Here is a 15537-nt window from a genome sequence, read left to right as displayed (position 1 = left end):
CTTTGTTGGCAGCTCAAGGACGTGGGGCTACGGGGAGCCAGACTGAGCAAAGCCATGAAGAACTCTCAGAGGAAGCAACCCACTGGCTCTGCCTGAGATGACGAGACAAGCGTTGATTAGCTGGAAGCTGTTTATGTGTAGGGTCTACTTCAAAAAAGTTTAAAAAGTGCCCGCAACTTGATGCTTTGCAAGTATGCTTCACAGCTGAAACAAAATAAAACACAATTTAAAGTTAAAACAATTTACCCACAACATAAAATATCCACTGTGTCAATAAAGACATAGTAGGCATCCACATAATACATATTTAGGCTACAACACATATTTTAACTGGCAAGTTGAGTTGGAGTTGAATGTAGGCCTACAGATCTAAACTATGGTAAGGCAACATCTATAGCCTATGAAGTTAAATCGCTGTGTAACTTTCTCAGTTACTTTTTATATAATCTTTAAATGGTATATTTTTCACAAGAACCATTCTACTTAAACAGTCGTGTGCTAAAAATAATTGATCAGCCTGATCACCAGCCTATCTATGCACATGATTAATGGAATCTATATTGGTAGATTTGCTGTCATTTCAAATGTTATGACACAACATAATCCACTGATTAAAACAAGCTTTTTGACTGTCTTAAAAAGAAAACTGTGTGGTATGGATCTATCACCTTTATTTGGTGGAAAATCGTTCACTTTACAGGACAAAGCACAAGGATTCAAAGCAATACAGCCACAAAACATATTTTAATGTGATGGTGATAAAATGACAGTAGCCACAAGGCTGTTTTCATTGAACAGAGTGAGAGTATTGCATAGGTTGTTGTGACTCCAACAAGTCTCTAGTGTTCCTAAACAAAATGTAGTTCACTCATCTCTGTTCCTATTGGCGAAGTGGATAAATTCAGTGGACAAAGTACTCTCGAGTCAAAGTATTCATACTCCTGGTCAAATATTACTGAGTCAAATGTGTACTTTAAACTTAAGTACTGCAGTACACGTTTTTTTTAATATATGTTTTAATATCAATGCAAGGCTGTATTGAAATTTACCCATTTCCCCCTCCAAGATGCAAAGATTTTCCAGAAATGTCCCCAAAATATCAATAGTGAAAATAGCAGCTCTACGGGCTCATGAGTCGCATAGCAACATGTTGTGAGCTTGTAGATCTGTTATTTTCACTATATTTGAAATAAGGCTTAAGTGGTTAATTCATAACATACCTTTTCACTTCCTAGAAATGTAGTGGAGTCAAAAGTACATTGAAATGTAGTGGCGTGAAAGTTATACAGTAAGTATCCAAAAATACAAATACTCAAGTAAAGTACAGATACTCAAAAATATACTTAAGTACAGTACTCAAGTAAAGGTACTTTGTTACTGTCCACTACTGCTAGTCCCTAAACAAAATGTAGTACACAAATTTCTGTTCCTATATTGACAAAGTGGATACATTTGATGCATTTTCATTTTATTTTGCTTAAATGGTCAATCTGATGGTTTTGCTTGAAATGTCAATGGAAATGATTATTCCCAAGAAGTTATGAGATAGCTGCTCACTGTGGCCACGACTGAGATACATGGCACAGCAGCGAGACACCCAGAGACACCCTGTACACAAATACTTTCACATTCAAAAAATGATGTCGTAATTTTGACCCTTTGTAAAAACAAACTAAAAACAATTGAATTATTTCAGTAATTTGTATCATTCAACTTTCAGGTCACCTAAAACATTTGTCATAAGAGAAATTTAAGTGTTTGGCTTCAATTATAAACAATACATAGTTCAAGCTAATTCTTCTCTTTAAAAACATTTAAATATGTTCAAATATTGCATTTACCAAACCATGTTTCATGATGCTCCAACCCATACACATTATTATGGTTAGTCAAAGCCATTTTGTTTTAAATCCCAGATTAGCAGATGAGTAGAGGTTTGCCTTGGTGGCCCTAGAAAAAACAATGCCTCCCTGAGCAGAAAGTCACATCAATACCACATTTCAAAGATTGAATAGAAACACTCAAGCTTGGCAAAAACACACACCACCCTCCAAGTTACTTTTATCTCACAATAAAACTGAGAAAGGCAAAAGCTCAATTTATATGCAACCGCATGACTGTGTCGCTCACTGAAAGGAACTGATTTATCCTCAGGTACCCATGCGTTGTTTTTTTTGGTAGCCAACATGCAACATTTGATGCATGGATAGCTTGTAAATCGGTTATTTCCGGCAAGCGACACTGTAGTGTGATAGAGTATAAATTAGGCCCATTGTTAAGTAGCAGTAGATTTTTACAGTATGCAATGCAATGGGTAATATTTATTACAGACACACAACCCAATGCATTTCACACAGTTCTAACACTCAAATCAAATATAATTATTACAGGTCAAAGTAATTCCATTCCCTAGCTATTGCACGGATATACATGGTGTCTTTGTAGTAGGTAGGTCTACATCTTAATCCTGAATTATCCTTACTTGCGTGCGTTGTGCACCAAAAACAGCGGATATACAAGCTCACAATGCATCACGCTGCAAAGCCATGTGAGCTTGTAGACTTGATATTTTTGGGTACGCAACACCCGTACGCAGCTACGCAGAACTCAGGCATAACTCGTCATAATAGTGAAATTGTGGTTTGACAGCATAAATCTTCGTTGCTCTCAAAGGAAAATAGCCACGATAAGACAATGCTAGATTTAATCCTTTAGTACTTTTAATTAGTCCGAAGATACTGTGGTATGCACCTTAGTTGATTGATTCTGTGGGAAGAGGAGATGATGCATCTTCACTCATTCAACTTGGCTCAGGTTCCTTTGTCATCCCACGCTGCTGCAGTCCTCTAAATTTAGAGGCATATTCTTTTGTCCAGTGAACAGTATTCAGAGGTGTGAGTAAGTGCTAAATGGTTGCAACATGATAATGTGACATTCAAGAGCACACTGACAATTAAACATGTAGGTCTGCAGGTAGTATAACTTCTGTTTTGTAACAAACATGATCAAGACACAAACAGACTGCGTGGTGTATGTTTTTCCCCCTTCAAAAGGCAAAAAAATAAATAACTAAGAAAGTCTTTCTAGGGTGGTGGTGGCTGATTTAAACAGTCAGAACTGTTCACAACTGGCCTCAGTTAAACAAATTTGACTCTAGGCTGGGTGTGACTAGACACCTTGATGCACATCAATGCACACGGGATAAATCAGCCATCCCCATACAGAATCAAGGAAAGAGCCGTTTTAACCAGATGTGACTGCTTATATCACCCGCCACCACCCTCTACAAAGTAATAAATAAATTCTCAAAGAGCACAAAGACATGTTCTCCACTTAAAAGTCAGGAGTGTGATTTACAGTGACCAGACAGGGGTCCTCTCAAAGCACAGACCACAGAGATGAGAGAGGTGACGTGTCTGAAAACCCACATTGGATGACCGTAACAGACACTCAACATTTTGATATTCACTTTGGGGCCCTGGATGATCGGCAGGGCCATTTCTCCTAGGAGTGAAAATAGAAAACCAAACTCGCTGATAAGGAGAGGAAACCCCCCCCAAACATTCACCTCGTATGAAATGAACAATTTAAAGCACAATTAGTAGATGTTTGAATTGTGTAGTTATTACTGTACCTTCATTAGAAAGAAATAGTCTGCACAACAGCCAAAGGCTCCGAAGAAATCTACTTACTGTTCAAACTGCAAACATTTTGACCCAATTGTCTGGTTAAAACGTTGTGATTTGGCAGTTTGCACAGTAAAATCGGTTTGGGAGCATTAAGGGCCTTTCAGACGGGGAGCGACAATGCCGGCGTTCTCGCCTGGATCAGCGGGAAACCTCGTGAATACACAGACACACAACCACTGCGCGAGTAAACGACAGGCGTTCCGTCTGAAAGTTGACCACAATCCAGCTCGTCGCGGGCAGGCGTGTGCGTGAAATGAGCACGAGAGCGACACACATTCACAAGATCGCGTCCGCTTCAGATTGCCCGTGGTCTCCCAACTAGTTGTCATTGAAAATTAATTACTAAATGCGTCAATCGCTCCCCATCTGAAAAGCCCTTATAGACTCCTTGTGCTGACTTTTTCATTTCTGATACTGTTACTCAAGTCACTCATCTTGTCCTGGTTGCACCAGCAACAAACATATGGATGTGCACAACATTGTTCTTTGAATTTGTGTAGTTACCTTACCATTATGTAATTCCAAATATTGGTGAGATATATTCAGTAATTGTGCATTGTAAGTCAACGGGGAGAATATTTTGGATCTTGAATTTCTTAATCTATAGAAGAACTATTGAGGATATCTCATCAATATTTGGGGTTACATCATGGCAAGGTAACTGCACAACCTACCCTTTAATTGTGCTTTAAAGAGACAAAACAATTATAATTAATATTTAAATATTGCAAAACATACAAAAAAGAAGTGTAAACATTGAATTGATGCCTATTGATGTCTTTTTTTGCACATGGAGAAATTATACAAAATAAATCATGTCTGTCATACTCATAACTACAAATTGTTCTCATTAAAATGTAAAAACAACATACTAAATTTTAATTATCATAATAATGTTCATGTTAACATTTATTTTGTATAAGTCTTCTTTTTTCTCTGCAACATTATAAATAGATATATACTATATATATATATATATATATATATGTATATATATATATATATGTGTGTGTGTAACATCTCTTTAACAGACCCCACAGTTCTTTGACTCAGGCTGTGTCTTTTCAAGGCAAAAACAATACTTGCCGCTTCCACAAACACCCGTACATCCCCACACACGCACTCACACACACAGACACACAGAGTCAAACTGGCTGCAACAGTCACACAGTGGGATCACCAGGTGACTCTACGTGCGATTAAGGGTCTGGAAGATTCTGGAGATTTGGAGCATGACAGGGCCCGTCTCTGGGTCATTCATCCACTGGGTGCTGTTCAGAGGGTTCTCAAGCATGTCTTCAAAGGCTGCAACAGACGACAACAAACGACAACATATCTTTATAACTACTACCTTTAACCACTAAAACACTCTAGGACTTACAGTAGTAGAACAGACCCAAGTTGGCTCAAATATCTTCACTAAAAATAGTCAATCTACAAGCTCACGCGCCGTGAGGTCTTCACACACCAGAGAGGTGAGGACATTATCTGAAAATGTGTTGGTGAATATTTCACATCAGACAATTCATATAGTTGATGCCTCATTCATACAGGTTTATGCCATTGTTCGTGGTAAAATAAAATCGACCACATTCTAGATTGTGTTGCGTTATTACCGCATAATATTCACGTTCTGTGTGGCTGTACTCTTGACACAAAAAGTGCCCTTGGTTTCTAAGGAAAGAGACAAAGAAAGAAGCGAACAAGACCAAGAAAGACTTCTTGGTCCTGTGGACTGGAGGCAGAGGGACTGTCCTCTGCCTCCCAGTTTGATGGTGTTACAGTTCCATTTTTAAGACCCTACTTATGTTTTGGACGTTTGTTTTGCTCACTAATTACATTCCTTTTTGTTTCACATCACCCTATATAATGTTGTAGTAATTTATTTCATATGAGCCATAATTTAAATAGATTTGAAACAAACAGTCTGCCAACTAACTTTGAAGCCAATACATGCGTATATATAGCTCTTTTACACACTATATCAGCTGACATCATCTTACGGTTTTGCTGTTAGGCGTGCGTACCATGATTGCAGAGAAGTTGCAGTCTGAATATTGGCTTGGAAAACATGTACATGTGCATTGACACCAAGGTGGTGTCAATGCACATGTACATGTTTTCAAAATAAAGGGGAAGGACACAGTATTTGGATACAAAGTGTCTTTTAGATCTGCTATTTCAGTTATTTTTCTGTTCTGGGTTCCTAGGGTTGAAACCGAACGGTAGCGCATGGAAACGAATCCAGAAACTGAAATATGTTAACAACACAGTACGGTTTGCTTGGTTCTTGTAGCCTAAAAGAGCCGTTAGGTACCCAGCAGAGTCTTGGGGTTGGTGAGTCCCAGCTGGACCACAGGGTTCTCCAGGATGGCTTGGAAAAGAGGGCTATTGGTGTCGATGCCTTTGTCCAAATCCTCAGGAGATGGTTTTCTGTCACCCAGCAGCCATTCACACTAGAAGAGGACAAATGACATTTCATGACAGCATGAAAACTTGTACAACTCTTAAACCTAGCGTGGCATTTCTTCCAACATCTGTGCTGGAGGTGTCACTAGTCTAAAACCTTTATTTATCACTTGGGGACATGCTGAGGATAAACTCTCATTCATAATTGTGCAGAGTTGACGATGAAAACAACACATGAAAGTACAAATTAGGAAATAAAATACCAAAATAATGGCAATAAAAATAATTTATGTTAAAAGGGGAAGCAATGGAAACTGAGTGGACATTTTTTGAATAACTTACAAAAGAGAAAACAGCTCTCACACAGTTGGGCTCTGAAACGTCGTCTTTACTGCACCCACGAGTGCCTGCGTGACTTTTCAAGCTACATGCTCTTCATCAGACAATGACACCTGTCTGTTAAAGAGCATGTAGCTCGAAACGTCACGCAGGCACTAGCTGGTGCAATAGGTTCTGTGCACAGCAGCCATACTGGAAAGAAATTGGGCCTCTTCCTTACTTCCTTCACAGGTTTGACCAATTATACTAATTTAAGGCTCTGATCCATTTAGTGTAGCACAGTGGTTCTCAAACTTTTTAATTTCCCCCATAACTCTGAGTGTACAAATGGACCCTAAGGGACCACTTGGAACCATGAGCGTACTTGGACCACACTTTGAGACCCACTGGTGTAACAAGAGTGTTTCCAGTGAGCCAAGATGCACAATATCAGCACCCTGACTCTGTTTGACCAGAAAGAAACAGAGCCTTCATTAGTATCATTGGTAACGCCTGTGAAGGAAGTAAGGAAGAGGCCCAATTTCTTTACAAAATGGCTGCTGTGCATAGAGCCTATAAACAACAATGTTTCAACTGGAGCTCAACTGTGTGCGAGCCGTTTTCTTTCTTTTTGTACAGTAAGTCATTGTGTTTTCTGCAAAGCACCTGCCTAATTGGGGTTTGGACGTGCGTGTTCATCCTCATCATTTTCAAAATAACACCACTGAACATACAGAATATTGAATTTTCCTCTAAATGCATCCATCCTGTTGTAGAATTATGGTTTAACAACCCATTAAGACCTGGAACGCATCTGTGTCACTTTAGATTTATTTGGCTATTCAAAAATAGCAGATATACAAGCTCATAGCTATGAGCTTGTAGATCTGCTATTTTTGAAAAATCTTGAAAAAAATGTTTAGATTTTTTTCAAAAAACTGTTAGGATTTTGAAAACATTTTTAAAAATCGCCTCAGGTATTAATGGGTTAAACAAAACAACAGGAGCATGGACTGCAGTGTGTTGGTACCAGTAGAAACGTACAGCGGCATCTTGCTGGTTGTTGTTCACTCTCAGCGCGTCGATCACCTCCTTCTCGTCAAAGCCCATCTCCATCAGTGCCATCACCGCCTGCACAAGACACAGTCAAAAACACACAGGCTGTTGACTAGGTCACTTCAACAAGTCACCCTGCTGCTCACAACAGCCCCATGCACTTTCACCTCCATCTTCTCAAAATAGCATGTTGTTGCGTTGTCGGGCAGAAACCTCTCATCTCCATAATTTAACTTTTTGTGTTTTTCCGTAAATTAATGGCCTACTTGATCATACTACAGCGTCACACAAAAGCATCAAAAGTAGCAGTTCTGCCACTTTTGCTAATTTGAATCCTGAAAAGTAACAGTTTTGGTATCCACCCGTATTTGGTCCAAATACGGTGTTGCAGATCAAGCAGATCTACAAGCTCACAACGTGCTGTGAACTTGTAGATTGCCCATTTCCCTATTTGGCGTACAACAAAGACGATATGCTTATAATTGGCTAAAAGAAACAACCACCCACTCTGGAGTCGGGCCTGAATTCTCGTTTCCTGCGGATCCTCTTGAAGATTTCGGTGAGTTCGTCTTGCCTGCTGTCCTCTACGGCTGCGCTGGACTGTGAGAGGCTGCGGAGGAGCTGGGCGCCTGAGACGGAGGAGGCTGAAGCTGAGACGGAGGAGGCTGAAGCTGAGACGGAGGAGGCTGAAGCTGAGACGGAGGAGGCTGAAGCGGAGATGGAGGGGCCTGCTGCGGCTGCGGCCGTGGCCCCCGCTACACCAGACGAAGGGTCCTGGCCAGGTAGAGGAGAGTCCACCGTGGGGTCGTCTACATGCTCAATGAGCCACTCCATGGCCTGTGTCACTGACATGCTGCTGGAAAGTAGGAGAGGAATGAGAGGAGGCCGCATATACTTTTCAAAGAATAGTGAAGCTGTGTGTTTGCAGTCTTGTTTTTTGCAGTAAGTTAAAGGGTCTACACCATGAAAATCACTTTTTTCTTGTTTTTTTGTATTTTTTGGGGTCCCCAGTGTCTCTTGTTTTTTTATTCAGTCATTCCTTCTCATTTCATGGATTTCCAGAATGGGCGTGTCTGAACAGGCGATCTCAGAATGGCAATGTTTATGAGGTCATAAACATTTTTGATGGCAAACCCCAATGTTAAATGAAAAGTGCCCGAATCGCTCCGAAACTTTTTCTACCCCCCCTAAGTGGGGGTCTACGAACAAATACTTCGGGCTCGGATTTTGGCTCCGCCCCCCGGAAGTGGGTGAAACAGGCACCTCAAACACTTGGTGGAATTGTTCAAAAATGTTCAAAGTGTTTTTTTTTCGATTTTGTATTTTTCTTAGATGCTTCTTTTTTATGCAGAATTTTTCCAGTTTTTTTTTTTTTTAAATATTTTTTTTAATTAACTGAATTTATTAACTGAACAGAATTGCTCAGTAGCCCCCCCCTGCCCAAGTGGACGTTTTGGTATTGCAGCTGAAAGTGCTGTATAAGCCAGAGACAATTGACTTGGGATGAGTATATCTGAGTGATGATTTAGGCTCAAACCTTTTGAAAAAGGTTTGAGGGACATACACCATATGATATTAAATATCAAATATTTTTTTTAAATTCATGGTGTAGCTCCTTTAAAGTTCCAAATACACAACTAAGCGAAACTTTTTTTTTTCAACCAATGAAGAAGAAATTTATTTTCCCCGTTCCACTTTTTTTCCTCCCCCAACAAGAGAAGTGACCATTTTTATTTAAAATGGAGATAGATTTAAAATACATAGTGTATTATTTTTTCCAATTCAGACATGACGTAACCTCATGTCAAGTCTGAATTGGAAAAATAATATACAACAATACAATTTTACTGCACGGTCGATTTTAAGCTGATTTATCTAACAATAACACAATTCTTCCACTGCTGAATTACAGAATTGCATTGGATTTCAGGTCTGACTTTCCCGAACCTTCCCGTTATCGTGCTGGGTTACACTTTAAATAAGGCTTTGCACGAAGCAGACACTCTTGACTCTTATTAGTGAGTAAATAATCAGGCCTCCACCTACAGTATCTACAAACAAATCGCTTAAATCTATATACACAGTATAAAGCTGTTATGATGTATTAATAACATGTATTTAACATATTAATTAATGCATGTATGCCACAATTATTCATAGCATAAGCATACTGATGTACACTCAATGAATGCAGATCACAGATCAGTGCCTCTCAAAGTGTGGTCCTTTAGGTCCAACAGGCTTTCCTTCTTAGTTCAGCAGCATAATGTGTGGGGGACATGCAGGTTTCAATACCGGGTAGGACGTAAATTGTACGTACGGATTGCACCTTTAACTTAAATATTATAGTGGAAGTCACTGCCGTTCAAATCAGGCTGAAACCACACTTCCTTGCGGAGATACAGTATGCACTCCACTGAGTGCATGAAACTCCCTACTTCTAGCAATGTTTCCACTTTGCATTACACATTGCACTTCTAGAGTAAATATTGCACAAACAAAATACTTCTTTAGAACAAGAGAACCATCTTGCATGGGCGCATTGGAGAAGATAACCAATCTGACAACTTCCCTTTAATATATATATTTTTTTCATTTAAGTTAAATTGATACAATTCACTCTCTACACTCTCTGATATGTCCAACTATATCAAATTAAGGTCAAGTAACCAACATTATGTGTTTAACGTATAATGTGCGTAATATGTGCAAACAGTCCATAATGCTGTGTATTATCTACAGCAATCCATACAGTTATTATTAGTAATGAAACTATCTCTGTTACAATAGTTTACAATGAATCAGTACTATGGTCATATCAGACTGAGGTGTCAGGACAAATGAAGCAATTACTGCCGTACAATAACTATCATCATACGGGATAGAACACAGCCAAAGCATCAGCCACAATATAATCTATATGCTACATACTGAAGCTGATGGGTTGAAGGATTCGTGCTGGTCTGGAATAGACCCTTTAACCACTTATAGCCTCTATACATTGTTGACCGGTGTCCCCCAGGAGTCTGTACTTGGCCCCCTCCCTTTCCCCCTCAGCACCAAATCTCTTATAACCAATCGACAAGCTCACAACGTTGCAACACGTTGCGAGCCTGTAGATCTGCCATTTTCGCACAATGTTTGCCTATTTTGCTCATCTATTAGTCCATAAATGCCACCATCGGTTTTATGGATACAAAGCAGCCTGCAGACCAGAGCTGAGCAAATGAGGAAAGGTAGACTGAAAGTAGCTAATTAGATAGATATTACAACCTCATGTATACGACAATGTATGTGATCTGTGTTCACTCAGTGTCCATCAATATGCCATGGATAACTGTGGCATGCATTCTACAACTTAACATGATAACAATAGCTTTATATATACTATATCTAGATGAAAAGAGGTTATAGACAGGTAAAGGCCTAATTATAGCCCTATTATGCATAACTGTGTTATGAACGTGAAGAAAATCGTGATAGATTTTAGACTCATTATGACTGTGTTACGAATGTGGTTAATGTAACGCATCGCCCACTATTAAAATACAATAATGTGATTCCTTTGAAAATCTGCTTTGTGCAATGGATTTATTGTGGTTTGACTCATTCCGGTGAATAGATTGCAGAGATTAAACATATAGCACTATACTGTAGTAAATAATGGCATATGGCTGTAGGGGGTGGGAAACTGTAGAACTAATACATTTAAGAAAGTGGTTGACTCACTGGTTCAGTCGGAGAGCTTTGATGGCTCTGCTCTCAGGGAAGCCCATCTCGGTCAACTGCTGAAGGGCAGTCTCATCTACCCGGTCCTCTTCATCCTCATCCAGCATGGCTACCAGAAACAACAACAGACATAAATATAGATCCATAATTGGCTCCGTGCATAACTGTAGTCCCAGTTTTCAGGAGATGACATACCCGTTTCCTGTTTCAATAAATTTTCCCACAGCCTCATTTGATTGGCTCGGCATCAGATTTTTACTCGAAACACATGTGAAGGTGTCGTGTGTTTCCGGTTCAAACCTGCTGCAGAGCCAAACAAAAAATGAACCGAAAGAGGAAACAAATATGCCACCTTCTGAAAACTGGGACTACAGTTATGCACACAGCCGATTCTAGATCATCTACCCACTGTACATCTATATCGTGTGAATAAACCCACTGCAAAATAATTCTGGACATGTAAAACGTATCGTAAAGTACTGCTGAGATCACGGACATGGGCTTTTAACCACTTAAACCGGTGCTTGGAAGTGCAGATGTTCTTTTATCACCAAATAAATTCATTCATTCAATAAAATATAATTCATTGACCAGGGGAACTATACATGTTCGGTCCCCACCTTTCACCTCTCTACACCAACTCTCTTCAAGGACACAAGGTGGCACATTGTGTGCTATGACATGACATGACATACTATGACATGCCCAGAATAGGGACGCAAGCCGTTCGTGTGGTTTAAAGTCTCATGTGTTGGCCTCATGTTAACCTCACCATTGGCCTTCTTGAAGAGTTCAACCGCATCAGGGTTCAAGGCAAGAAGCTTCTGGGCCACCTCGATGAGAGAGACCAGGATTTTCCGAAGCTCCGTCTGGAACTGGTGAAATATGAACACGCACAGTATAAATATACACAAGTATAAATATTCAATATACACACAACCCATTATATACAATTTAGTCTTTATGCCAATTAACCCAACCCACACATGTTTGTGTTGCCACTGCTGCTGTATCCTACGGCAAGCCTACAGTACCTGGCAGTGAGGAGGCCCCACCGGGAGGACATGTCTGTCCTACTCCTCCTGTTCAACAACCCCCCCCCCCCCCCCCGGCTGACACCCCAGCCTGTAGATTGCCCTCCCCGCCTGGCTTCCCTCTCCCAAACAAGGCCAATTGTGTTTGCATAGAGCCGGATTCACCGCAGTGAATTCCAACCCCTGTCCACCCAAGGTGGTGGACAGGTACTCTACCCCTGCGCCACCCGAGTGCCATACATGACATTGTGTGGAGCTCAGCTACACCCGATCAGCTGAAGCGATCCATCCTGGAGGAGACACACACACACTTACGTCTCTGATGTTGTGCTGGGTGACGGTGCGGTCGGTGTGACGGGTAGACAGGCTGGTGGTGGCTTTCAGGATGGCATCCTTATCTGGAGCCTTAGTATCCTGCTTCTTCTGAGACACAATAAGGTAATCAATGTGGAGACAGGCAGCAAACATCTTGGACACTGGGTGGGGAAATGCACATTTTTCAGTGTGCAACATCTTTTTTGGGGCTTTTTCTGCCTCTATTGACAGAACACAGTAGAACGACAGGAAATGGGGAGAGAGATGGGGGAGGGCGGGGGTGACACGAAGAAAAGGTCGTCGGGGTCGATTATCAGCCTAGGTGCCCAGACGGCTACGCCAGCACTTGGTGTTATTTTACATAGAGTTTAGAAAGCAGAGAGGTGGGAGACAGTGAAAAATAGGGACGGCAGGCACCAGTGCCAGTGGAATCCCCCTTATATGTGGATCTGGAGGCATTTAAGGACACTAATGTCCTGGGCGACAGTGCCTCAGGAGATGACACTGTCTGAACCCCTAACTGCTCCTGATGAGCAAGTAGGTGCTACGACACGTTGTGAGCTTGTAGATCAGCAATCTTTTGCTATTTGTCATACAGCGAAGCATATAGGGCTTAACTTGTACGTTGTAAACTCTTGTTATGGGATCACTCCAGTTGAGTCTTAATGAACAAATATATCTGGCTTACCTTCTCCTCTGCAGCTATGTCTGCCATCTTTGGGGGGGTCGGTGGCGGTCTCTTCTTGATAAGCAGCAATACATCTAAAAATAAATAAACAAGTGAAACAATGATCAGTCAGTTCACACCATTAGGATAGGATCACCGTTTACGTAATAAAAAAGGGCAACACACCTTTATCTTTGAGATTTTCCTCGGCGACTGTTTTAGTGTCATTAAGGATCCTCTCTGTAGCAGCGTGGATAAGTTTATGGTGGGTAAGTGTTTTGGGGTCTTCTAGGCTTCCGTGCACATACTATAAACAAAAAAAAAGAAGCACAATGGAATAAGCAGGTAACAAGTGCAGCTCAGTATCAAGCTACAGAAGGTAGTTAAAGTATTATGAGAAACCTTCTCATGGTAGAATATTAAGCGCAACAATTTCACGACCCAGGAAAGATACTATGTCGGAAGTATTAAGATAATTTGAACGTCTGAATTTTACTATGTCATATATGTGTAATAATAATAGGGAAAACCATCTATCACTAAACTATGGAAGCCCATTTCTGCCAACTTGATGAAACAAAAGTTCCTCTCTCTCTCTATATATATGAGAACCTTCGACTGAACAATGACTTAGGATCTCAAACTAATGAGTTAGTATCTAAAAAATAATGCAGAGTGATAACTCAAAATAATGAGCTAGTATCTAACATAATGACTTGGTATCTCGAAATAATGAGTTCATGAAGTATCAAATTATTTTGAGGTATTAAGTCATTATTTTTTTTACCAAGTCATTGTTTTTGAGTCATTAATTTAAGGTAACTGAGCCATCAGTTTGTGACACCAAGTCATCAGTTTGAGCTACTACAAATCATTAAGACATTATGATTTACTGTAGTGACTAGTCAATAGGATCTCTGTATTCCCCCATACATATCAGACGCAGGCTTGCTTAGGGTGGGGGGGGGGGGTGTTGACATGTACTGTATAGGTAACGTTAAAGTGACGCTCGCTGGAGAGCCGACTTGTTAAATTATAAATAGCAAAGTCTACCCGGTGACTATTTATAGTGAACCGCTGACACAGACACTGGCTGCCGGGGCCTGGGCTGACTAGACCCGGGGCCACACAAACAAACAAACAAACAAACAAACAGGAGAAAGGGGGCTGACAAACACTTAAAAAATAGCAGATCTACAAGCTCACAACGCGTCGCTCGGCGACGCGTTGTGAGCTTGTAGATCTGCTATTTTCAAAGCAGCTCATGCCCCCAAAGTAGAGGATGGGTCGGTTGGGGACAGTCAGCCAGACAAGAGAGAGAGAGACACAACCGGTTGGTGGCCCCGGCCTTATCGAACCTACATGTTTATATATATATATCTTTTTTTTAATAATAAATAACAATTGTGATAATAAACAATAAAGTAAACACAGCTATATAAAAAAACCTACATGTTTCAAGCACTTCTCTTTGAGCTTCTCGATGGTCGTGTCTTCCGTGACCTCCTCCAGCCACTCGGCGCCCTCCATGGTGCAGACGTGGATCTTCAGCACCTTCCCGGCGAAGATCTTCTCCTCCTGCACGAACATGGTGTCTCTCGTCCCCCTCCTGAAGGAGGTAGCACCAACCACTAGTCAGGTCCCACTGGATGTCGCTGCTATAGCTAGCGAGCTTAGCGTGTTGCTAACGCTAGCAACTGTCTAGTCTTCTTCCCTCTCCGTTCCGAACCGAACCGACCCGGGGGCCCCGACGACACAACGGTGCCACAAATTAGCGCACCTTTACCGGGGACTAACTGGCGACCATTTTGGGTCTATTGTTGTTGTTGTCGTCCGTGTTCCTCTCTCCCAGGTCGTGTTTGTTTATTTGTTGTAGATACGAGCGGAGCAGCGGAGGAACGGCCGAGCATAGGCGAAGAGAAGAGGACCCCTATTTTGACGGCAATGTTTGAACTCTGAACTCTCTCTCAAGGGACGAGGTAGTGGCCCCGGTGCATCTTGGGAACTGTGGTTCTTTTATTGGTTGCGTATTGTATTCTCTGAGAGACACTTCCTGGTTTTTGACCAATAAGCACCTTTGTTTGACCCGGCGCCTGGACAGCTGACGCTTCTGCGGGTCAAACAAAGGCATCACGTGACGTTTATTCCCCTTCCCCTATTCGCTCATACTAGGACATGACGTATGTGTAGGCAGCAGAATATAACTTTTTTTCTTTTTGACAGAACTATAGACACTGAAATATTATAAAACATCAGGACAAAGTGTAGTTACAAAAATAGAAATAGAAATAACTTAAATATTTTTAAAATAAATAAAATG

The 15537-nt window shown here is 41.0% G+C and overlaps 1 protein-coding gene across 3 annotated transcripts; it reads right to left on the bottom strand.

Moving 5' to 3' along the window:
• Positions 1–735: 735 nt before the first annotated feature.
• On the bottom strand, positions 736–15172 carry ubac1 (UBA domain containing 1). 3 transcript variants are annotated; one of them, XM_080434192.1, is made up of 10 exons: positions 14670–15172; positions 13404–13524; positions 13239–13312; positions 12551–12658; positions 11974–12076; positions 11202–11310; positions 7980–8328; positions 7461–7547; positions 6007–6145; positions 736–4994 (listed from the first exon to the last, which is right to left on the bottom strand). In XM_080434192.1, the coding sequence occupies exons 1-10, from the start codon at positions 14805–14807 to the stop codon at positions 4879–4881; spliced, it is 1344 nt and encodes a 447-aa protein (XP_080290318.1). In that variant the 5' UTR covers positions 14808–15172; the 3' UTR covers positions 736–4878. The 3 variants fall into 3 exon arrangements, with proteins under 3 accessions (XP_080290318.1, XP_080290319.1, XP_080290320.1); XM_080434193.1 differs by having other exon boundaries at positions 7980–8325; XM_080434194.1 differs by having other exon boundaries at positions 12551–12655.
• Between the last annotated feature and the right edge of the window lie 365 nt (positions 15173–15537).

Source organism: Gymnoscopelus braueri (genome assembly GCF_963280865.1).
Source record: "Gymnoscopelus braueri genome assembly, chromosome: 7".
NCBI lineage: Eukaryota > Metazoa > Chordata > Actinopteri > Myctophiformes > Myctophidae > Gymnoscopelus > Gymnoscopelus braueri.
This window is presented reverse-complemented; position numbering and strand designations above follow the sequence as displayed.